Source organism: Orbicella faveolata, unplaced genomic scaffold (genome assembly GCF_042242905.1).
Source record: "Orbicella faveolata isolate gen_17 unplaced genomic scaffold, um_ofav_v1 contig_1, whole genome shotgun sequence".
NCBI lineage: Eukaryota > Metazoa > Cnidaria > Anthozoa > Scleractinia > Merulinidae > Orbicella > Orbicella faveolata.
Genome location: NW_028301536.1, coordinates 24,171,835 through 24,195,502, shown reverse-complemented (window position 1 = coordinate 24,195,502; position 23,668 = coordinate 24,171,835). Strand labels below are relative to the sequence as shown.

Genomic DNA, 23,668 nt, shown 5'->3' with positions numbered 1-23,668 from the left:
ATAGACTCGGTATTGCAAACAAAGAAACAAAAGGAAAGTCCCCAGTAGTGCTGGAAGACTCCTATCTTGTGCCTGTTCCTCCCCGTCGGGGATTTCTATTGAGGGTTAGAGGCCAGTTATTTTCTGATGCTACAGCAAACAAAAACGGGTTAGCGCTATCCATCTAGCACGTCCGTTAAGAATTTAAGCCCATACTGAAATGCTTTGTGTTGAACAAGCAAGGACCTCTTGAATTAGCAAAAAGCAAACTAAATTAAATATTCCTAGAGATATTGTTTATACAGTATTTTACCATTTTAAATTGCAAACAATATGACGTCATCACTGATCTAAATTAAACAAACTTTGAAAAGATGCAAGGCTGATCAAGAGCCGAGAATATTTCTCTTTCTCCTTACAGTTTTTTTTAACACATCTAATATGGATCAGTTTACTTTGGTTATCAGCCAAAACTAATCTAAGTCGGAGGCTGTCACCCTCACCACGCCTTTGATCCTCTCCTGTTATTTAACCTCTCATCTCGCGCGCGTGCACAGAGGTTAAAAAAACCCCAGGAATACTATTAACTCTCTCTAAATGGTAGTCATTTCTGCAAAGAACATGCTTCGTATCTCGAGTCTACAGAATGGTAGTCATTTCCGCAAAGAAAGGAGGCCAAGAGGGCCGGAAGACTGAACTGATGGGGGAGGAGAAAGGCAGGGGATAAAGGAAGAAGGGGGAGGGGTTATATCCTCTATACGCGGCTTTCTTTTCCAGTTCCCCCTCTTCGGCCTTGCTCACCGATATAGTCCTATCTTGCGAACAGACTCCTTTAATAATAATAATAATAATAATAATAATAATAATAATAATAATAATAATAATAATAATAATAATAATAATAACAGAGCTACAGAAGACCGTCCTCCTTGGAACTGCTCACATACTTAGGAGGACTCTATCCATCAAGTAATCCAGCAGACTTTTGACTGCGCTAGGCTCATGGATTGAACTCGGCACCATAAGTTAAAAGCGGCAAGACTTTAATAATAATAATAATAATAAACTAATATTTTAAGAGGAGGTCTCCAATCACCTAGAGGTGGTTTTCAGGAGGGTCCTCGAAAAAAAATAAAAGGATTTTATTTGTGGGATACATTGTAGTTCTAGAATGCCCTCGCCCGTTTTTTTCCCGTCCTTGGCTAATACATCCCAACCTTAAGACCTGTTCACAGGCTTTCTAAACGGACACCTGTCTAACTTGCAGAGAAATGACTCGCTAACGCTCGTTTCACGACTTTCGAGCTACTTTCATACGACTTAGAAAAGGGGTGTAACCCGTGACGAGATATATTTTGTTCTCGGTGGCAATTTCTGATTGTGATGCAGGGTCTTTAATAAATGAACAAACGAACGAACGAACAAACTAATGAATGACTTTATTAACGTGTCATATGCCACGTAACTCAGATGATGAAGCTTTAATGCTTGCCAGGATTCTGACTGCGCACTTTCATTTTATTATGTTTTATTCTAACGTACACCGGCATGTCAGTTTTCACGGAGGAAAATTTTACATTCACGTGTGGTTACATGTATTCCCAACTGTCAGAGCCGCACTCACCCCTCCGACGACTTCTTCAACAAGCGCCATAAAGACAAATCACGCAGAGATTGGGTAGTATTTTCGGAAAACATTTCCATAGTAATTTTACAATCAGAATACGACAAAAAACATTACTGAAAAATAAAATTTAATGATTCAGTTGTAGGTAAATTAAAATATTATGAATGTCTTATAACAGCGGGATAAAGCCATCTAGAGTACTTGAAAAACGTCGCCCACCTAATGTATTTCATAAATGAAATAAAAAATGTTCTATACAAATGAATAATAATAAAAAGAAGAAACAATAAACCCTAGTATTATACAGTGGAACCTCGATTTAACGAACCTCTGTTTAACGAAGTCCTCGATATAACGAACGATATTCTATGTCCCGGCCAAAGTTACAGTAAAATGTATGGAATAGAACCTCGATATAACGAACCTCGAAATAACGAATTCTTCGATATAACGAACATAATCCGGAAGCCCAAACCTTAAATCTACCTCGATATAACGAATTACAATGTTTCCTTGTTTACCTAGACAATTTTCTGTATAACCTCTATGTTGCAACATTTTTTAATCGCTACTCTGAAAGTGTCATTCTTTTGCAAACAAAAGCTGCGCGTCTGCTCAAGAGAGAAAATAATTGATACTGAAAGCCACCATGCATCTCAAAACGCGGCACTTCTGGGTGTCGAAAATTGCATTGAATTGCGTGACAGAAGTCACCTGTGTTACAAATCAATCATTAACTATGACCTCAATATAACGAACATTTTGGTCGTTTCCCCTCAAATTCGTTATATCGAGGTTTTCGATATAACGAACCCTCGATTTAACGAACAAATTTGGCCGGTTCCCGGCGACTTCGTTAAATCGAGGTTCCACTGTATTAGAATACTTGAAGTCCATCATTTTTCTTACAGCTAAAAATCAAGGGACCGTGCGCGCAAATGTTACTAGGAACCATTTGATATGCAAGGCCTTACATCTTTACAAATAGCCTTTCTGGTATATCAGCTGAAGTGTAATTACTCTTGAGATGATTTCTCCAGGAAAAAAAAAAAACTGGAAACCTCCATTTACTTTTGCTGACCAAAGAGCGGTAAAGAAGCGTTTATATTTGAGTGATGAAATGTATGATATGTATGATACCTGCGGTGATGTGTGATGTGTGATACCTGTGATGTGTGATGAGTGAAATAGTGACTGCGCGCGCCGTTACGTGAGGTAAAGGGTTTCATATTTCGTCACGTGACAATAGTGTGTGGAACGCCCTCTATTTACCGATTTACCACCATAACAATGAACATAATAGACGGAAAGATATTCTTAGATACACTTACACAGCGCCAAAACTCCTTCAGGTCAATAACATCTCACACAGTTCGACAGACCCTAGTGATAAAGTCCTTGTCTTACTGAGTGTAAGCAGCCATCGAAATAAGTGACGGTCACTTCTTGTAATTCCTTTTCTTCTCCAAGCGGAAACAATACACAGGATCGCAAGCTAAACGAGTTGCTTGATAGTTTACTCGGGGCAGACAGACAAATGTTATCGGGAAGAAAGAACAAGGTGTTTGCCTCAGCGCCATTATGCTGTGAACCATTAAGCCAAGACTCTTTGTTCCACTTGCATTCCGAGACAACACTCAGCTGAAGATTCTTGTCGAAGGTTTTCTCGACGCCAGTAAAATCCTCGTCTAAGTGTGAAAGGACAAGACCATTTTGTAGCACTGCACTTGATGACCACATTTCATCTTGCGTGTTCAACTTCTTCTCTCGGATTGTCCCGAAAGAGCGAAGTTGCTTTGATTCGTCGTACGAAACAATCACACTGCATCGAAAATCCCCTCGACACAGGAACATCTCGGCAGCAAGCGGCTTTACAACAACATCTTTTATTCTTGTCCAGACACCTCCGCCGTTGGAATGAAGTACAGCTCTTGCTTCTGGAATAGCTGAATGGCAAAATCCACTTTCATCAGTATCTTTCTTGAAAATTTCCCAAGGTCCTTCGTGTCCCGGGCGCGACAGTTTTTCCGTGCCGTCTTCTGTTTCAAACAGATTTTGATGCTTGATTACGGTCTTCGCTTCGTCGAGGGCTATAAACGATCGAACACCACGAAACTTGTATCTAACCTGGCGTGTGTCCGCTTTCCAGAATGTCCACAAACCGGACCATTGGTAAAGAATGTTGGAACAGAAGGTAGCCCACTGAATGTCCGCAATACTGGCCATCACGATCGATCACTGAATTACAGCATAAAGAACCTCAAACACGAATAGGCTAACTACAATAAAGATATCACTGTCACGTAACGTAGAAAGCCGATAATAAGCACCCCTCCCCTCCAAGCGGTACACGTACTTAGTTGTATTAGTTACAGGAGCGAATGAGGCTAAAACTTAGACCCAAAAAAGTTTTAGAGAGGTCTCAAACCTTAAAAATAATTTTCTGTCGGACAGTTTTGGTACCACTTAAAGAACTTCGCACTCTGACTTCAAAAATGATCTTCTCCAAGTCACATACCACAACAGTTAACGAATGAGGTGTTAATTATATATAAACACGATAACGTACTAATCAATGGTTCGAGACAAAAAATCTCCGAAAACAGTGTCCTTGTGAAAATGGGAAAGAGTTTATTTATATTGACTCATATTAACCATGTTGACTGAATAACGGGAAAAATATTTCATAAACTGCAAATTTTAGAGTTGACAACCTAGAAAATTGTGTCCTTTACCAGTCATGAAAATTTGATAACATTCGGTTGAAACCCAATGGAAATATCGTGTTTGAAATATTGATGATCCGTCTATTTGGCCGTTTTGAGAGAAAAGGAGAAAGAGAAAACAAACAGCGGTTACAAACATAACAAACAGGTTTCGCATGGTATATAGAGGAAAATCGTTTCAAAATGTGTTTTGCAAATAGTCAGAGATGTTGAATCTTCATGTTTCGAAAAAATGTCATGTTTTGGAGAAAATTTGTATCTGAAGGTATAAGACCACCTTAATGCAAAAACCAGACCTCCATAAAGTCCAACGGCTTTGAAAGTAATCTGAAAGGCCCCTTTTAGCTCCTTTTTCTCAGTTTGAAATAGCAGCAAGTCTCCTTGTCATTTGTATGTAGTTTAAATTTGTAAATAAAACTGTTACTACTGATATGACTGTCTTCATACCTTTTTTGTCAACTCCCTCAAAAGATGTCCTTATCAAGATATTTCACTCCGTGACCTACCTGCGTATTTTCCTCTGGGGTAAGCCGGCCCTGGGCTAGGGCTTATTTTTGCTCCCAAAAGAGTAAGTTTAACGTCGGAAGAAATTTTGGGCTTCAAAATAGTCGGACTTATATTATTTGGCATATTTTTGTGTGGGATTTCACACACTTTGTCAACGCCAGGGATATTTATTTTATTATTTGTCCACAAGAGCAAAGACTGGGTTCCACTAGCAAAAGGTTGAGTGTTTTTGAGCGGCGGCTATTAGATGTGTGATTACTCTTACAGGGCGTTGTTTTTTTTGGCGAATTTTGACTTGTTTTTGAGATTCGGAGGGAGTCTTAGGCCTCAGGTCTTAGTGTTTTTCAGACACTCGCTGCCGTATTTATTTTTTACGCGCCATTTATTGTAAGGTGGGTAAACATTTGCTTTCTGTGTATGCGCAAAATTCTTGGATGAATAAGGAACAATCAAGCAATCATACAACAATCATACAAAGTTCCAGTTCTCGGACAGAACTTTCTGCGATTACATATTTAAACTATGTCACATTGAAATTCCTTTGATCAGCTGAAAATCCCGACAATTTCTGGGGAAAATGAATTCTAGTAAACATTGTGCATGTCGCGACGCGCAGTCTGCAACCGTCGGAATAAAATTTACACTTGATTGATTTCATTACTTTCAACTCCCGTCTATTGCTAAAATCAATATATTTGTATCAACAACCGAAGTTTTACGGACAGATATAAAATAATGACAAACCCCAGTATCTGTGTATTTATGGTTGGCAAGTTGAGGTCCTCTTGACTGATAAACCATGATTTCTTGATTCGTTGCGTGACGGTGCAGTTTCCGTAGACTCACAAGTTTAAAAGGACTAAATATTTTCACTTGCCTTCAAACTTCACGCTAAACATTTTCACATTGACTGGTCATGTTTAAGCACAAAAGCTAATTTCTAAAAAGTATAATTTACATACAGTTTTCTCAGCTGGAAGCACGAATATTAGCTGACATTTGCAATCGGAGCTGATTTATCGTAAATAAACTCCGTGCAACCAGCGACCGATTCTAATATTTCCGCTGAGGAATAAAAGTAGACAACATTTCTATTGCCGTTCCTTGGTTCAGGCTTACTCTTATGGCTTTAGAGTACTTTTCCGAACAATTTCGACCGGATACAGACTGAATTTTTCATGAAGGGGGGTGGGGGGGGGGGGGGGGAGCATTTGCGTAAGAGCTAAGGCTAACTAGTCTATTTGTCTCCGCTGGAACTAATCAACAAATCCCAGGACAAATGTAGCTAATGAAATAAAGCTGTTCCTACAGTAAACATCCCCAAGCCAACGCGATTCAAAAGTTGTGTTCGGGAACATTAACTGTCCCAGTTGTGTAGCAGGTCATCTGGCATCCCGACGAAACAGGCCATGTTATTGTTGACTGCACGGTCCAGAATCACAACCAAAAACTAAACCGTCTCGTGTGCACTTGCTTTTCGATGATGTCATTTGTTTTCGCCCCTGCTGCGAAAAACAAGCCTAACCTGCAAAATGTGTTTACTTCAATGACTCTTTCAATGAACCCCACCCACCTTGACTTTTGTTTTTTGTCTTTTTTTGTTGTTGTTGCTTTTTTCGCTGGGTTTTAGTATACGTTGTGAAACAACGGTTACACGGGATTTTGCCAAGGTAACAAAAATGGCACATGGAGGAAAACATTTTTCCGTTTCGGTTACATATTAATGACAAACATTGAAACGTGTTTTGCTGAATATCTTAGACATCAAAACACCAATGCAACTGACCACATTAAATGTCAAGGGCACTGCATGTGATCTTTTTGATGTATCCATGGGTATTAACTACGCGAAATTTACCTCCGGAAATATTGGTCATACTCACTGGTAAAAGGTTCATTTACCACGGTAAAGATTTCCGAGTAACTAATCGTTGGGGAGCGAATTTCCTGGAAACTAAAGTCCAAACATGTTTCTCCTGTAACAGGGGATCTTACAATCAGGACTCTACGGTATCTTTACTCAATGTTCATCTCTACAACACGACGAAATGTATATAGATTCACTGTAAAGCTACAATTTTTCTGATTTATCAATAGAGCATCAACTTTTATTTGACTGAAATCCCACACAAGTTCGCATTGCGGACCTATTTTTAAAGGGACTCAGAAGGTCTGAGAAATTTTAAGAATTTACTAATTAGTGGAGAGATTTTGCGTTTAAATCGATTTAATTTGTATTTGGGGAACACTTTTGGGGGTTGACTTAGTTTCAAATAGTTTTTACTTGAAGTATTCGCGCAATGTTCCTTAAACTTGGTCCAAGGTAGAACACCCTGGAAATCGATTCCTCGTGTCTTCTGGCTGCTGGGGACGGAGTGGGGAGGAGCGCGTCGAGCGCGTGCAACAACTGCTTGTGACCTCGAGTCACGCAATCTCGCCAAAGTTGTCCCGGGAGTCGGTGTACGAACGGTCGGATGATATGGCTGCATCTTGAACAACGAATTGGTTGAATCGGGGCTATTTTACTTGAAAACTTTATTTATATCGTATTACACCATTAACCGGTGGTGACTACACGGTGTGACTGTCAGAAAGTTTGAAAACACCTCAAACAATGCTTACAGGTAAGTTTCAGCTTATTCGCATTTCACTGTTGCAATAATTTTAGCTCATGGCTCGTGTGCGACGACCTCCGGCGGAAGTTTTTTACCTGATCATGGATTGCTATGAACAATTTCAAGGACTCATTTAATTAACGTTAAGTCTCTTGTAAAATGGTCTTCAGTTATATTAGAGTGAGAATCGATCGTGACTATGAATGAAAACAAAATGGCGGCATTACTTTCTTTGTAAATTATTCAGTTCATTTTTGTGCAATAAAACAGTAAAAACGTGCCTATTAATTTAAAGGTGCGAGATAAAAGTGAGGTCAGATTCAATAGTAATGAGGTCAATCGTTCTTTAAACTTATCAGCTAAAATGATTTAAAGACGAGAGAAAAACATGAGGTTAGATTCAATAGTAATGAGGTCAATCGATCTGTAAACTTATCAGCTAAAATGGACCATTGACACTTGATCTCTCTGGATTCGTTACCAAGCAACTTGGGTAAACTGAATTTACCGAACTCTTGACTATTCTGTCTATTTGTCAAGTTAATCTATGACTTTGAAGCACAAGCTTCGTTAGCATTAATTTGCAATATTTTTCATGATTCCTGTTTCTGTTGATTGTACAAAATTGTAGGATTGTACAAAATTGTAGGCAAAAAAAACCCTGAATGCAGACACAAGACATGCATGATCAAAACAACACAGAAATTTTATGTTTCATGAATGATCACTATGTTGGCACAAAAAGATGCATGGCTGATCTGTCTCTGACAAAAGTCAAAAAAACAGTGGAAACAGGAAATGTATTATAACAACAAGCTCAAGTACATTAATGAGGTCTGAAAAATATCATGGATCCGTTGCCAGCACAGGGATCGAACAAAACTTGAATTCCAGCTTGCGCTTGGGACAAGTAGTTCTCAAATTTTGCTTGTCCTGGGCAACTCTTAGTTTGCTCTTTTAATGAACAAAACTTGAATTCCAGCTTGCGCTTGGGACAAGTAGTTGTCAAATTTTGCTTGTCCTGGGCAAGTCTTAGTTTGCTCTTTTAATGAACAAAACTTGAATTCCAGCTTGCCCTTGGGACAAGTAGTTCTCAAATTTTGCTTGTCCTGGGCAACTCTTAGTTTGCTCTTTTAATGCTTTAGATGGTAGATGACTTGCCTGATGCCCATCGGGCATATGAAAATGAAAAGCCACTTACCCAGTAGGACAGTCTACTTGTCCCGGATGACTAGACGACACTTATTTTGAGCCCTGCGGGATTGATCATGATAAAATTGAATATAGCGTTCTCTGGTAAAAATTATGAAAAAACATAAGCTTTTGACAGGCAGTCTACTGTCTTTGACGAATAAAAATTTGTGATAAAATGCAAAGTTAAAAATTTTTTTTTGTCAAAGACAGTAGACTGGTGGTCAAAAGCTCATGCTTTTTAATATTTTTACCAGAGAATGCTATATTCAATTTTATAATGAGGTCTTACTTAACAGGAGGCAAGACAACAGCTTTTTGCTGTGAAATATAAAAGAAAGAATTTAGTGAAGTGAAGTGGACTAGGGAAAAACCCCTTAGGTTCATTTTTGAGTCTGTTATATGCTGTGAGATTATGGAAATAGCATTCCAGAGATTCTAGATTTTTTAATTATCCAGGGATTATAACTACTGTGTACCAAATGCTATGGTCCTCTGTTTCTGAATTTCTTTAAAGTAGTGCCTCATATACCCCTCCATACTTTTGCAACCTTATAGACCCGGCCTTTCGGAATGACCTTCTTATCATTTAATCATCAGACCCTGTGATTTAACCTTGTTCAATGTACAATGGGATGTGGAGCTTCAGTATCTCAATCTAATACCATCAATACCATTCATCCAAACCAGGTAACTAGTATAATACTGTTTGCATATGGGTTGGGTTTGGTGTGCAGTCCTTGTAGTCCTTGTTTATTCCTGCGATTGTGAATGTGAAAAGGTTGGAATGGATAAGAAGGGCTTTAGTGAAAGGTGTGTGCCACACCCTTATCTAACCTTTGTCTCAACCCATTCTCTTCTTGTCTTAAAACCCTCACCCTGTCTCTCTTCCTGATTTCCAAGAGAAAAACAGACTGCAAGCAGTCTGGTATTGCTGCTATTTAATATATGTAGTAAGTTAGAATTCTAGTCAATCTCCTGACCTTGTATTGAGGGTTATTAAGTCTTACTTGGCACTCAAACTGTCCCTCCACTAGTAAAATTGTACAGTATTTTGATGTTAGACATGACAAATGCTGATGCATAATGGAAATAATGAAAATGATAATACAAGGAATGTGTTATGGTTCAAGAGATTTAAACACAGTTAAATCATATTGTGCCATGATAAAATATATCTATCTGTCTGCACACAGTGCAGACCTATTAATCATTCTTTTTGTTTTGTGTGACAGCCTGCTCCATTTCTAAGCAAAACATTAAGGTTGGCTGATAATGAAATTGTTGAAGAGGAAGATGATTTCGATGAAAGTGACAGTGAGACTTCATTGGCAAGTGAGGCAGATGATAATGAGCCATCAAGGGACCTAAGTTATGAAGGGCCAAAACAAGACCACCTGGTGCCCGTTGATTTGCAGATGGGACGTAAGATTCCTGAGAAAGACCCTGTGGTGTACAGTTTGCCAGCAAGAAAGCTTTTGATTGGGGATATCACTGATGATATTCCAGAGAATGTGAAAGTTGTGAGAATTTTTACAAGCTCAACATTTACAGGTATTTTAATTAAGAATAATATTTGGGTTAATAATTCCTCAAGTAAACACCTGTAGGTTGAGACGTACAGGTACTGAAGTGTGAAAGCCTAAAGGTGCCAAAACCTCATTTTCTGGTTGTGGCTTGAATTCATTTTCCAATTTTAAAAAGCTATTAAATACTAAGCCATCTGGTTACTGTGGTGTTTTTGCAGTACTAAATACCTGAACCAAAATGTTGATCACTAAGAGATACCCAGGGGAGGGGGGAGGGATTCCTATATAAAAATGACGGGGCTAATTTTGAAAAGAACCCCTAAGAGGTACCAAGATTCTGTTTTGTGTGTATGGCTTGAAATTGTTTTCTCCCTTGAGATGTACCACTTCTTACATAACACATTATCTCCTGTCATATTTTTTGGCTTAACACCCTAAAAGGTACCACAAAAGCTCCTGCTGTGAACCTTTTGAGGCTTAACACCCTAAGAGGTACTTAAACCGCATTTTTAACCCCTAAACATTACGACAAGCACTCCCATCATTTTTATATGGGAGTTCCCCCCCCCTCCACTCCCTGGGAGAGATACTACGATCATTCCCATCAGGTAAATGTAGGAGTCCCTCCCCAAGATGAATACTGGAGTCATGCATTGGCAGTGTGCAAGCTTTGAGCCATGTTTCATACTTACATTGCTGACCTCCCATCAGCCTACCTTGACCGTGTGTTCAGACAGTTACGACGCCTGTACATACAGTATGCACCTAATGTCACCCTTGATGGCACTGGCCAATTGTTTAACTATTGTTTGTTTCAGACACGTCAGTTGAGCGAAACACTCTTATGGAACAGGTTTATCCCAAACTGAAGTCTTTCTGCCAGGAGCGAGGCTATGATTTCCAAGTGGTGGACATGAGGTGGGGAATCAGGGAGGAAGCCACAGATGATCATATGATGACAGAGTTATGTATGAGAGAATTGACCACCTGTCAAAAGCTGTCAACCGGTCCTAACTTTGTAGTAAGTACCACTTGCATGATAATGAGGTGATAAAGATGAAAATTGATCAAACTCGAATTCTGCCAACTATGAACTAGAAACCTATGAAAACCAGCGTGGTTGTTTTGCTGCGCCCGCGATCCTCTCCTTCCACGGTGGAGAGGATCGTGGGCGCGCCGAAACACCCATGGCTGGAGACTTAGCCTAAGGTCTAGCAGACAGGTTAGGGCTACAAATTCAGTCCCATTTTTGATACAAGATAGAAATCTGAATTTGTTTTGTCATGCAAGACAAGTTAAGTTAAAGAAGAGATGAAAAATAGTGATCCACACACGTTTCAAGTAGTATGTTTCTTTATTTTGTTTATAGACTTTTATGGGACAGAAATACGGTTATCGTCCACTTCAGCCTCGTGTTGCAGCCAGCGAATTTGAACGTCTTATGAAAGCAGTGGAAAGCATTGAAGACTGTGATCTTTTGAAGCACTGGTATTGGCGGGACGACAACAGTGTTCCACCAGTCTACGTCCTACAACCCATCTCGTCACGCCTGCCTCACTACAATGACTTGCGTGACCTTGAACTGAGGAACGAGGCAAGAGGAAAGTGGTGGGCGGCGTATGAAAGACTTCATGTTATAATGAGGCGTGCGGCGGACAAGGTTTTAACGAAGGACGAAAGAAGAAAGTTCTACATGTCGGGTGAGGCAGTATAATCGCTTTATTGTTAACTCTTTATTTTTCAAGGCTGATTAACATTGTATTTCTCCTTGCAACATGTATTCAATGTAAACCTGGGAGCAGACAGGTGAACTACTTCAAAAGACATGGAAACAAACAAAAACAATAGAAATTTGCGGTGTAGCTCAGGAGTTACTCGAGTTTTCCCACGGTTCCCTTCGATCGCGGCCTTTCCACTCTGTTCCTTTCCGTGAGTTCTGTTCACATGCTGGTGTATTAAGGGAGTACAGTCAGGCTAAGCCGTTTCTTTTTTTTTTTTTTTTTCGAGTCAGCAAGCATAATTAGTTTTTGCAACCTGGCACTTTTCCACTGAGTAACTGTATAAGAAGTGAGTTCTCTTTATTGAAATGTTTCGATCGAAGAAAATGGTATCTTTCACTTTGCACATTGTGCATTTAAGCTTAATGCTTGGAACTAAGTAGGGGCAAAACTTGAAAGAAAGTAACCTGGCCGTGATCGACAAAAGTCACTCCCGGTTGTATGAATTTTGAAACAAATCAATTCTCAGCTTAGCAAAATAGAAACTCGTTGAGCTAAAACTGTTGTTCGTTTCCTTCAGTGACAGAAGAAGAAATTCGACGTGGCATTATCAATTCCCCGTCACCTACAAAACACTGCTTTTGGTTTAAAAGAGTCATCACGGATTTAAGAAAGAACACTCATAAACCTAAGGCGTCCAAATTTATCGATAAAACACAGGATGCTTCAAATATTGACGAGACCGCGCAAGAGCTTTTAAACTCGTTACAAGACGAGGAGATACCTCAAGTGTTGCCTAGCAACAATGTCATTCAGTACGACATCTCATGGACCGACAACGGTGTCGACCCAGTCTCTACTCGAGAGCATAAAGAATACATAGAAAACCTATGCAACAGGTTTTACTTAACTCTTTGTGGAATGATCCAGGAAGGAATGGAAGAGAGTGATACGCTGCAGATCAATGACCCGTTAACGAAAGAAGTTTTGGATCACGCATCTTTTTGTCTGCGAAAGTGTAAGTCATTTTACGGAAGGGAAGACTTTTTGGGGACAATTCGCGACGGTTTCATAAACAGCAATGGGGAGAGAGTTGTTGTGATTTATGGTGAATCGGGTTGCGGCAAGACTTCCATCTTGGCAAAGATGGCCAAAGACGTGAAACGTTGGCTGGAAAATCAGAACTGCTTTGCTGTGTTTAGGTTTCTTGGAACGTCTCCAGACTCGTCTAGTGCCAGGCTTCTGCTACGAAGCATCTGTCAACAGCTGTGCAAATTAACGGGACAGAACACTGCTAATATCCCGGATGTGAGTAAAGCACCTTCGCAAACTTTGTATTGTGATGTCTCTTCCTAAGATTACTGCTCAGACGATTCTTAATTGCTTAGATAACTTAGATAACCTGCTCCCCTTCACACATTACCCCTTTACCTTCACACATTACTGATTATTTTTTCTTTGAGCTCAGTGCTCCGGGGCCCGGGAGCATGGCCATCACAATTTTTTCCTTTTCAGTTATGAGTGACTGTTCTACGGAGATTCCACATCCTCTTTTGCATTAATGTATCGTATTTAGCTACTGTGTATTATTTTTTAAAGTCTTCATGAAAATTACTCTTTACCTTATCTCTTCTCCACACATTTCTCACAACGTGATTTGGAAAATTGAATTTTGTAATTTTCACGATTTCATCACCAATCTCCGCGGTAGATCTTCACCTAACGCTTCCCTCTACACTCACTAACGGACGTAATTATTTGCTTGAAGGACATGAAGTCGTTATCAGAGTTCTTTCCAACGTGCCTTGAAAAGGCTTGTGCTGAAATGCGGGTTGTGCTCATTCTAGACTCGCTTGATCAACTGTCTACAGAGGATGGTGGAAGACGGCTGGAGTGGTGGCCTCGAAATTTACCTGAAAATGTGTCGGTCATCATGTCTACACTGCCAGGAGAGGAATTTGAAACTTTTCCTAACTTAAAGGTGAGTTCGATTCAGAAATACCCGTTTACAGGAGGTGTTGCAATAATTAGACATTTCAAAAGCTAATGTATTTAAAACGGTGAGATATTTAGTGGCAAGTTCACGATCTTCGTGGGTCACCGATCCTTCTAACTTAGGAGGATTTATGTGGCTAAGCTCAACAGACATACCATTCTCGTTATAATATTGCTTTCGCTACACTCCAGCACGACCACCCGGCCTTGGTCGTCTCCTTCTTCACCGTCCTTCTGCATGCTGTCTTGGCCCTCCCTGTCTAATGTTCACCGTAACACTACTACCTAATCCCCACCCTCTTTCCTGAGTACGCTTCCTGACTCCTTCCTAACAAGTCCCTCCCCCCTCCTCTGTCGTACCTCTCTGCTTGCATCATTATCCCTCCTCCACCAACTCTAGAGATTGTTTTTCACTGAACGAAGGTAAACGTGGCTTAAAAGGCATTGATATAAGCCGCCATTTATGTCTACATAAATGGCAGAATCAATTGTTGCCTTGGTAGCCTGTTATCAACTACACGTTAATATCCCTGCCGTGAAAGCAACAAATAGAATTGTTTGAATTTTGAAACGTTTTTTTTTTGTTCGTGCTTTGTTAAGACCATGTTTCCCGAGAAGTGTTTCCTGGAAGTTCCTCAGATGGCGACTTCAGAGGCTGATCTGATCTTAAGCAGCTGGCTCAAGTCAACAAATCGTGCACTTCAGCAACCACAGAAGGATGTTATCCTCCGCGCGTTCCAGAATTGCCAGTTACCGCTGTACTTAAAGTTGGCTTTCGACGAAGCTTGCCGGTGGAAGTCGTACACGCCAATCAGCGAAAAGCGAGTGGAATCCACTATCAAAGAAATCATCAGTGCTTTGTTTGACCGCCTTGAAAGATTGCATGGTAAAATCCTGGTGAGTCACGCACTCGGTTACATCACGGCATCCAAGACGGGCGTGACAGAGCCAGAGCTGGAGGATCTTCTGTCTCTAGATGACACTGTGTTGAATGACGTCTATCAGTTTTGGACTCCTCCCATAAGGAGGATGTTGCCTACCCTGTGGTTCCGGATTCATGCTGACATCGGGGATTATCTGATTCAGCGTGGTGCAAATGGGTTACCTGTGGTATACTGGTATCACAGACAATTTATTGAGGTGAGTTCTGACTACTTTCCAGAATTTGACAATAACTGACAGCTAAATCATCAGAGGACCAATCAGAACGAAACATTATTCTCAGCCATTCAGGTTCCAAAGCACTTCCCCGCGCTATCTCCTTAATTAATGGCTAATTATGCGATGGTCATTGCTAGTGCTCAGCGATCACATGGTTTTTTTCCTTTGTTATATATCGCTTATATTAAAATGATATACGTTGTTGCTGTTTTCATCTCTCAGGTGGCGAGGGATCGCTATCTCAAAGGCAAGCAGGGTGAAATCATTCACTACAACATGAGCGAGTATTTTCTTGGAACTTGGGCTGACGGAAACAAGAAACCGTTTGTCAACAAGGACAACGAGACAATCTACATGGACAGACTTGTGGCCAAACAGCCTCTCATGTACGAAACAAACGAGGAGCGAAACGTTTTCAACTTCCGAAAGTTGAACGAACTGCCTCACCACCTGTTGAAATCCATCCAGCTGGAACAGCTCAAGAAAGAGGCACTTTGCAACTTTGAATTCTTACTCGCGAAACTCAGAGCAACCTCTTTAGATGTTGTATTGGAGGATTTTTCTGCAGCGCGCAATTGGTACGGAGACGACGATGAAATCGAAATTGTTGAAAAATTCATGCGGTTATCATCAATGGCTTTAATGAAAGATCCGCGACAGTTGGCCCCTCAGCTTATTGGAAGGTTACAGAGCTTTAATAACAGCGGACGACATCCATCTGTCGGCAAGCTTGTGAAAGACGCCTATAACTCTAGTGTGCCTTGTTTCGTTCCCAGTTCCCAGTGTCTCACTTCGCCTGGAGGTCCCTTGATGTCATCCACCGAGGTTGGTGATCAGAATGCAGTTTGCGAATTCAGTTGCGATGGAAAGACAGCTTTTGTCGGTTATCCAACCAAAGATGGCGTCGAGATTAAAGTTCTTGATGTCCGTACTGGAAACTTGATCCGCCGTGTTATCTTTCGTTGGGAGAACGAAAGAGCTTTCAAGTGGTTCCTTAGATCAAGTGAACATCACAAAGACAGGCTTCTGTTAGCCGGGTCTAAAACAGTCTTTCTTGTAGACTTACAAACACGGCAAGTTCTTCAAACTTACGACGCCCTCAGCGAAGCGTTTTACAATTTCCACTACTCAGTCTCCTTTGGTAGCAACGAAGACGTAGTCGCAGCTCTGACTGACACGGGTCTTAAGATCTGGAACACTGCAGACGGAAACTTGTTGCATGCACTGGCTCTTGGACAGTTAGAACGTGAAACTGCCAGAACTATGGACGCGAAAGGAAAGTTCTTGGTGTACAGTCTGCACGGGCAAGGCCTTCATGTTCTGGATGTTTCAACTTGCGAGGAATTAACGATGATTGATGTTGGCGAGAAAGTTAAAGAAGTCAGAATATCTGCCTTGAACCAAATTGTTGTTCTCCCAGCCTCCCGCAAAAGCGTCTTTCTTTACGATTTGAACACCAGAGTTTTGGTCAAGAACATTCCTGAATACGAAGCCTACTTTGGTTTACATCGTCTCCAGCTAACCCAAGATGGGACAAAAGCTATCAGTTATAACGACGCGTTCGTTCTTGTCACAAATTTGCAAAGCGGCGAGGTACAAAAAACACCGAAGAGCCGTCTCTTGGGAAGTCGAGTCGATTGTGCCAATCTTTTTACAAGAGATGGTAGACAGGTGTTGGCTGTTTGTTTTGACAAGATTCTTCGCATTTGCAAATATCCGCCCAAAGAGGAGACTTGCGCAGAAAGCGATCTGTTCGCCAACGAGAAGATTAGCGGTGTCTATCCTGGCGTTGATGACCGCCACCTTGTAACAACATCGATGGGCTCCGACGGGCAGACGCTTTCGGTATGGAATGTACCTTTGTCAAAAGTTGTTCGACGCCTGCGATGCTCAGATATTGGAGTTAACGAGGTTAGAATGCTGAATTCTACACAAGCAGTGGCAAAGATTTACATCGAAGAACGCAAAGAGTTCGCCTTTGCCTTTGTGGACCTCAAAGACGGCAGCGTGTTACGGTGGATGGATGGCAACGCTGGTCATTCCTGGGCCATGGGCTTCGTGAAGGAGGCGCATTTTCTGGCCTTTTCGAGAGTTCAACGACAGCTGGAGACTTGGGATGTTTCTACAGGGCGGCTCGTTCAACAACGTGGCTTTGGCAGAAAGTTTCGCCTGGCGGATGCCATGCTCAGTAACAGTGGTGACGTCATAGTGTGTTCCCTGGTGCAGAGGATGAAGAAGCCGAACAAGTCTCTCCCGCTCATCGTACTGCATACAGACACAGACGAGCATCAGCTACTGAAGGTTAAAGGGAAGCAACTTACACTGCGTGCAGCTTCCGTCGACGATAAAGGTAGGTATCTTCTCTGCTCAGCTGACGATCACACTGCTCTTATTTGGGATGTCAGAAATCCCGCAAAGCTTTTGCACACCTTGAAAGTGAAAGAAGTCGTTGCTTCAGGTTTATCCACGGAATTGCAGCCACTCGCTGTCACGTCCCATCGAGACGGAACTTTGCTTGTAGTTAACGTTCTTACGGGGCAAATACTACACAAGCACAGAAGCGAGCCCGCGCACAAGATACTCATCTCAAGCAACGCAGTAGCGTATACTTTTCATCGAAACCACTTCTACGCGTGGGATCTTCAAAAAGGTAGGGGTATCGCTACATTCACTGCTGATTGGGAACCCACGTCCAGACACGTTTACGTTATTGGTAGTCACGTTACCATGTGTCTGCCTGACCAGTCGCGCGAGATAAATCTTAGACTTCGAATTCCGGCGTTTAAAGAAGAAGACCTCTCGGGGCAGTCTCCATACGAGGGAGAGCCCCTAGAGGGACATTTATCGGTGTTGATCTAATTGGATTTTGGACCCTATAATATTTGCAATAATGTCGTCTCTTTGTGTTGCCTGTGCCTGTTCTCTTGGTGAAGTCACGTGCAATACTTTTTCAAGATGAGCGTCCTTTATGAACTTAATGGAGATAGTTGTAAATAATATGAAATGAAATGTTCTTCGTTCTCTCAAAAAGATATTTAAAGAAGTTAGTCATCGGACTTACCGCTCCCGACGTCTTTCATACTTAATTTAATACTGTACATCGAATTTTTCTATGCACAAAAATCCGCTGCTTAATTGCAGAGAAAAGCTTTGTAAACAGAAGATTTAGAGAAACGCGAAGGGTAACAAGGATTTCAAAACTAAACTCCTTTTTTGTCAGTGTTACTATCTTATAGAAATTTAAATCATGAAATACATAGCAACTAGATTAATCGTTTAACAGCCATTTAAGGGTCACCGTATTTTAGATAATTCTGTTTATTTTCGGTAAATACGACATCTAAACTTCAAATTGTCAGAGCAGGAGCATAAGTCTTTTGGCCAAATCACAGCCACAAAACAAACGAGGATGATTTCAGACCGTTATAAATAACACTAATTCAAGTTCAGATACACGTGAATGAAGCCCAATGCAACCCATTTTGATCTTCTCCAATTGTTCCCGTTCATTCCTCTTGAAAGATAAGCTGTATATGGCAAGTGATGAACAGGAAGAAACGCCACTGAGCGTTTAAAGTGTAAGGATTTGTTCTACTACTCTGTGTTGGCCTTGGTTCATTGTCATTAAAAATCTCAAATTAATAGCTCTGTCTTTGTGTACGGGTGTGCATGGAATAACGTTTGTAATTCCTTTGTTTAGGAGTCATTTTATTTTCTCAGCTTTTTATTTTGTTTATTACGTTTTTTTGTCCCTTTGGAGTACGGGAGGACAGAAGTAAACTAATTGTTCAAGAAACAACAGCAAGACAACTTTTGATGTGGAATGTAAACAATTGATGGTCGTTAATTATCGTTTGTTGTTAGCTGTAAAATAAAGTTAGCTGCGGTAAAAGTTCCATTTCATCATTGGACAGTGCTATTGTGAACCAGGCCCGTGCAAGAAGCCAATCAGAATCGAGAAATTGTTATTGAGCAACAGAGTGATTTCGCAAACCCCGATTCTTATATGCTTATTAGAATCCTCCAATGCTAATGAGTGTGTACAAAAAGAGAAAACTTCCGCACGTGCGCCTACAACAGGCAAATAAACACGGTGTTTTTAAACTCTTACGTTCTAATTCGCTTCGCTCAAACGAACGTAAATCATTTTACCCTTGAATTCCCGTAATACAAACAAATCACACGAGAAATATGGTAGGATGCGCAAGCGGATCCAAAACAGTTTATTATAAGATAGTTACTAATACAGAGTGGACTGCAAAAAAAAGAAATTACAAAGTTGTTGTTGTTGTTGTTTGTTTTTTTTTTTTACAATTTTTTTTTTTTTACACACTACTGCATGGAGAAATTAATATACGGTCGATAACGCATTACAAACCTAAATACTTAGTTACTTGTAACCTGTTTTCAAGGCTTTCTTCAACATACATATCCTTGACAGGATCAGATTTCCATCTACCATGTATTTTAAGAAGTCTTTCTGGAATCGAGTTACTACTATTACGTACCGCAGATGTAATACCACCGGATCTTAAACTATGAAGACCATAATCACTAGGGTTGAGGCCCAGCTGACTTAAGGTATCCCTTAAGATATCTCTACAAGTAGTATAAGAAATCTTTCCACTTTTCAGGGTATAGCTAGAACTACTACGGTGAAAAACAAGCGGTCTAAATAAAGGGAGAGAACTACATAAGTCAATACCAGATAAATCTAAATACCGTTGTAAAACACCAACAGGACAGTACTTAGACCTGGATGCACTAATAAAGACGAAATGCCCTTCCCTATAAACATCTGTCTTACTACGAGGTATAAAGATTCTCATATAATCGCTGTGAAATTCAATATGCTTAGGAACAATATTGCATAATTCGTCGTAACGAAAAAATCCTGCAAAAGCTAAAGAGCATAACGCAGCGATACGAAGATTCTTCAAATTAGCATCTTTCTTGTTATGAGTATCTAAAATACTCCTTATGATGTCTGTGGTAATAGGCTTCTTTTTCATAACTGGCTGTGATTTCTGGCGTTTAGCAGATTCGATAATATTCCTGCAAAATTCACTATCCAAAGGATTACGATCCAAACTAGGGACAAAAGAATGTAACCATTTAAGGGCAGCATGGGCTAAAATTACTGAGGAACTAGAGATGCAAGACTGCTGAACTTCAAATAAATATAGAGAAACAACACTAAGGGGAAAAGGTAACTGCATGTTGAAATGTCTACTTTTAGACCACTCCAAGAACTTTCTAATAACGCGAACGTAGGCTTTAGTAGTTGTATCCGCCCTGGACTTCAACATAACTTCTAAAACCTCATAAACGTTGATTGAAGAAAATTGTTGAAAGCCTTTCCAGGAATTACTTGATAAGATTACCTGGAAAGACAAGAACAAAACATATATAATAAAAGAACAGACAAGAGCCGTATAAAAATCGATCATTGTTGGGGCCAGTGCCACGTAAGACGATAGACTATTGAATGGACCAGTGCCCCGTAAATCAAAAACCATTGATTGGGCCAGCGCCACATAAATCAACTATACACTGTTTAAGACAGCGCCACATGAAATGACAGACTATTAATTAGGCCAGTGCCACATAGATAAACAACATATTGCTTTGGCCAGCGCCACCAAATGTAAATAATCATTAGGCTAATGGACACACCGTCCAATAAATTACTCAGTAAATTTCAATCTAAAGGCAATAATATTTCCTGTGAAAAGACCAGACCCTAAGAGCGAATTAAGGTTTCTTCCGCGGGTTAGAACCTCACTCCCGATATGAATACTGTGAGCCACAAGATAACTACTATACTTGTGTGTAATTAAAGGTCAAAAATGAGCCGAGGGCCAAAGAGGTACAACGAGCGTAGCAACGGCCCGCTGAGATTTCAAATAATGCAATACGCGTGGGACGATACCAACTGGAGGGACTACTAGGCAATTTTCTCCTCGAAGAGACTGAAAGAAAAAATCAACACCCGAAGTATTGGGGTTCCAAAACCTCGAAAAATATTTGGGGAGCTTGTGATTATAATAATTGGCAAAACAATCAACACTATGCGGGCCCCACCGGCCATCAAGAAAAAGAAAAAATTCTCAGTAATTTGCCAATCATCAGTATCAATTAAACGACTTATATAATCAGCTTGCTGATTCGAAGTGCGAGGGATCCATTGCACTTCTAAATGAATCCCCCGATCGAATACAATTATCAAAAATCCTTCGGGCCATCTCATGCAAACCTAATTTCATGTTGCCCACTTCAACAATCTTAGCAGCTGCTTGGCTATCAGTAAACCACTTAACGTGTGATCCTTCCAACACTGAGGCAAATGATTGCAATGAAAACTCAATAACAGACAACTCCCTCCACGTTGAACTTTGAACTCTCTCGTTCTCTGACCACATTTTGTGACACACAAAATCATTGTTAAAGTCAATAATTGCTCCACCTCCGGTAGCACTGGCATCCGAATATACAAAACAACTAGGATCTTTACTTACAAAGCAATACCTAGAGTTGATATTAACCATATTTTCCTTCCAAAAATACAGTTCTTCTTTGCAGTAATCGTCGAGACGGAATATAGAATCCCAGTTATCTTTGCACAAGGTGGACAAGACACAATGTCTGGTCATTATCCTGCCAATGTTACCAACTACAGGCCCGGTGGAAATAATTTGACCTGTGAAGGAGGCCAACTCTCTGGCAGACACTTTGAAATCGGCTTCAATAATATGATCAATTGTATTGATGACCTTAAGAATTCTTCTTTCTACAATTTTTAAAGTACCCAGTGCCGAATTCCAGGTTATACCCAACCAGTCCAATACTTGGGTGGGTTCCCATACCGATTTGTCTTCGTTAACGACAAAACCCGCGTTATACAAATCCCCCGTTACAGCTAGGGCCTTAGTGCGACAACTTTCTCTATCCTGAACAATCGCCCAACCATCGTCCAAGAAGATGGCTATACAAAGACCCTGTATTCTCCAATACTTTTCTAAAGGCTTCAAAACCTTTGTGAAAACGTAGGGGGCAGAGGAAAGACCGAACGGGAGCACAGTGAAAACATAAAATACTTCATTAATGGAATCAGACGCCCGCCAAGAAAACCCCAGAAAAGTTTGGTGCTCTTGCGCAATGTCGATATGGTGATAACCGCTTTTTAAATCAAAGGAAAACATGTACGCGTCTTTCGCAAAATAAGCCATAGCAATTTTCCAGTCCTCGTACTTAACGCTTTGCTTAATTAATGACTTATTGACATGACGCAAATCAAGAATTAACCTCTTTTTACCGCATGGCTGTATAGAAACTGACAAGGGATTTACAACAAAGGCTGTTCATTAACCATACGCACCCGACCAGAGTTAACAAGCTCAAGAACAGCTTGGTCCACAAAATCAGCATGAAGTCGAGCTGACTTATTATTTCTTAGCTTTACGGCCAACGGAAAACTGATGAACGGCAGCCTGTAGACCAGAAAGATGAATAAACTGTATGGAACCGCGAGCGTGAATGGTACTCAAGAGACAGCGGAGAGTATAAATACTAATAACTGGCCAATCAGGACATCCATGCAAAACAGAATGCACAATAGTGGGTGCGGCAGGTGTGAGACGAAAACAACTGCGACTAATTACTTGGAATAACAGCGGAAAATACATTTTCATTGAACAGATCTACAAGCAATTTGTGTTCACATTCCAGATGCCGCTTGGAAACGTTCATAAAGCGTAGCTTCAACAACTGCAATATGTATGTTATTCGATGACAAGAAGAAATAACTCGGATGATTACGTGCACACGCTAAAACGTGCCTAAACAAGAACTAATTTCGTTTTGGCATTCAAAATTACTGTGCGTCTATAGGCAGTTCAGTACGTAAATAGAACGCGCGCGCATTTGTGGACATTTGTGGAGAACTGTTGAAGTTACGTTTCGCCGTATCTTCTAGACTGTTTTGAAGAGTCTCACCCTTCTTTCAGATAAAAGGGCAACTAACTTCACGCACACAGGCATGAGCCAGCGTGGGTGCCACCAAATCTGGCCTATTGCTTTGTAGGCTTTTATTTCCTTAAAAACGTGTTCTGTTTTTACCCTCCTCTTAGACAGAAGCTTGTTTTACCTTCGCGCTCGCCTTCTGTCCCTGTTATTTAATAAAGGCATCCGGTTAGCTCTTACGGGTGTCAGTAGTGACCCACCATCTGGATACGCCTTATCAGCCAGAAGGTTTGCATTGGGTGGTAGATCCAAGTTACGCCCTCTGGACCAATATGTTCCATCAGTCGAAAGGAAACCGCATCGTGCGTGCTCCCGGCCCTAGGAATCCAGCCTGAGCAAAGCGGATATGTTCTTCATTGTCCATCACTAGTTGAGTATTCATACGGTGATAGTGCTGATATTAAAAGCAACAAAAATGCCAAAATATCAAACACCACCGCTTGGATCTCTTGTAGGTCCATTTTTATTTACAACAGTGATTCCACGAATTTGCATATTTTGCACGTGTGCAAAATTTTTTTTATAAAACATCATTTTGCGCTGGCAGTCATCCTTTTAGGAAGTCCCAAGCAGGGTTTTTCTCAAAATGTCAAATTTA

General features: G+C 40.6%; 2 protein-coding genes and 1 pseudogene across 2 annotated transcripts; 1 reads left to right on the top strand and 2 right to left on the bottom strand.

Annotated features, from left to right (window-relative positions):
• The first annotated feature begins 7,018 nt into the window (after positions 1–7,018).
• LOC110066451 (NACHT domain- and WD repeat-containing protein 1-like) lies at positions 7,019–18,940 on the top strand. Its single transcript, XM_089270662.1, has 9 exons — positions 7,019–7,463; positions 9,246–9,335; positions 9,881–10,199; positions 10,993–11,195; positions 11,544–11,874; positions 12,473–13,200; positions 13,661–13,873; positions 14,488–15,027; positions 15,271–18,940. The coding sequence occupies exons 2-9, from the start codon at positions 9,276–9,278 to the stop codon at positions 17,905–17,907; spliced, it is 5,031 nt and encodes a 1,676-aa protein (XP_089126788.1). The 5' UTR covers positions 7,019–7,463; positions 9,246–9,275; the 3' UTR covers positions 17,908–18,940.
• Positions 18,941–19,418: 478 nt separating this feature from the next.
• LOC149118482 (uncharacterized) lies at positions 19,419–20,447 on the bottom strand. The gene has a single exon (XM_089287093.1). It carries the CDS (start codon positions 20,355–20,357, stop codon positions 19,419–19,421), a length of 939 nt encoding a protein of 312 aa, XP_089143219.1. The 5' UTR covers positions 20,358–20,447.
• A 15-nt stretch (positions 20,448–20,462) lies between these two features.
• LOC149118481 (uncharacterized) lies at positions 20,463–22,315 on the bottom strand (annotated as a pseudogene).
• Between the last annotated feature and the right edge of the window lie 1,353 nt (positions 22,316–23,668).

Bases quoted from the DNA above. Each gene is read 5' to 3' on its own strand.
- LOC110066451 (XM_089270662.1), top strand. From the start codon at position 9,276: ATGGGATGTGGAGCTTCAGTATCTCAATCTAATACCATCAATACCATT. The intron at 13,874-14,487 runs GTGAGTTCGATT...TGCTTTGTTAAG, and splicing joins AAACTTTTCCTAACTTAAAG to ACCATGTTTCCCGAGAAGTG. The intron at 15,028-15,270 runs GTGAGTTCTGAC...TTCATCTCTCAG, and splicing joins ATCACAGACAATTTATTGAG to GTGGCGAGGGATCGCTATCT.
- LOC149118482 (XM_089287093.1), bottom strand. From the start codon at position 20,357: ATGTTGAAGTCCAGGGCGGATACAACTACTAAAGCCTACGTTCGCGTT.